At 70.4% G+C, this 759-nt stretch overlaps 1 protein-coding gene across 1 annotated transcript in view; it reads left to right on the forward strand.

Annotated features, from left to right (window-relative positions):
• The first annotated feature begins 187 nt into the window (after positions 1–187).
• The window catches only part of KIF12 (kinesin family member 12), a 5,344-nt gene continuing 4,772 nt past the window's right edge, over positions 188–759 (forward strand). Inside the window, exons 1-4 of the mRNA XM_031060621.1 lie at positions 188–199; positions 289–428; positions 556–634; positions 716–757. Of these exons, the coding sequence (XP_030916481.1) occupies positions 188–199; positions 289–428; positions 556–634; positions 716–757 (273 nt within the window). The remainder of the gene's footprint in view (positions 200–288; positions 429–555; positions 635–715; positions 758–759) is intronic.

The following is a 759-nucleotide window of genomic DNA, read 5'->3' on the forward strand; positions in this document are numbered from 1 at the left end:
GCCCCCCGGTCCGGAACGCTCCCGCGGGGCCGGGACAGACGGTAAGTTGGCGGGGAGACGGAGGAGAGAGAAACCACCCCGTCCTGGAGCAGCGGGACTTGGGCAGTGACTGCCCGACTGATACAGACAGCGGGGGGTGGCATCACAAAAGGGCTGGGGGGGGACAGGACCGTCCTTCTGCGGCGACATGGCGGGGACAGTGAGCTCTGTCCCCGGCCAGGCCTCAGGGCACAGTGGAGGTGGGAGGACGGTGCGAGCACAGCATGACCGGGGGTCCCTCTGTCCCAGCCCCCGGGGTGCCCGCGGGCAGAACCCCCCAGCTGGGGGGCACCCACCACCCTGCTGCCCTCTGTTCCCCGAAGGAGTCCTGGAGAGCAGCGGGGGAGGCCCGTGGAGGGCAGAGAGACGCGTCTGAGAGTGGTGCTAAGGTAAGGGGAGACGAAAGGGCTCAGGGACGCGGCAGGAACCTCCCTGCCTGGGGTGAGGTCACAGCAGGGCTCCCCAGGGTCCCCGTGCAGCGACACCTCTGCGTCCCCGTCCACACCCCACCCTTAGGGTCCGGCCACTGACCTGCACGGAGACGCGGCGAGGTGACCAGCAGGTTGTGCACAGCCTCGGTGACGGCGCCGTGCACGTAAGTGCCGCCTCTCCGTGGGGGTGTCGGGCTTGGGGAGGGCTGTGGCACCCCCTGAGCCGCCGCTGTCCCCACGGCCAGGTAAGCGCGGCCAGGCACCATGCCACCCTCGGCTTTTGCGGCGC

Source organism: Geospiza fortis, unplaced genomic scaffold (genome assembly GCF_000277835.1).
Source record: "Geospiza fortis unplaced genomic scaffold, GeoFor_1.0 scaffold425, whole genome shotgun sequence".
Taxonomy (NCBI): Eukaryota; Metazoa; Chordata; class Aves; order Passeriformes; family Thraupidae; genus Geospiza; species Geospiza fortis.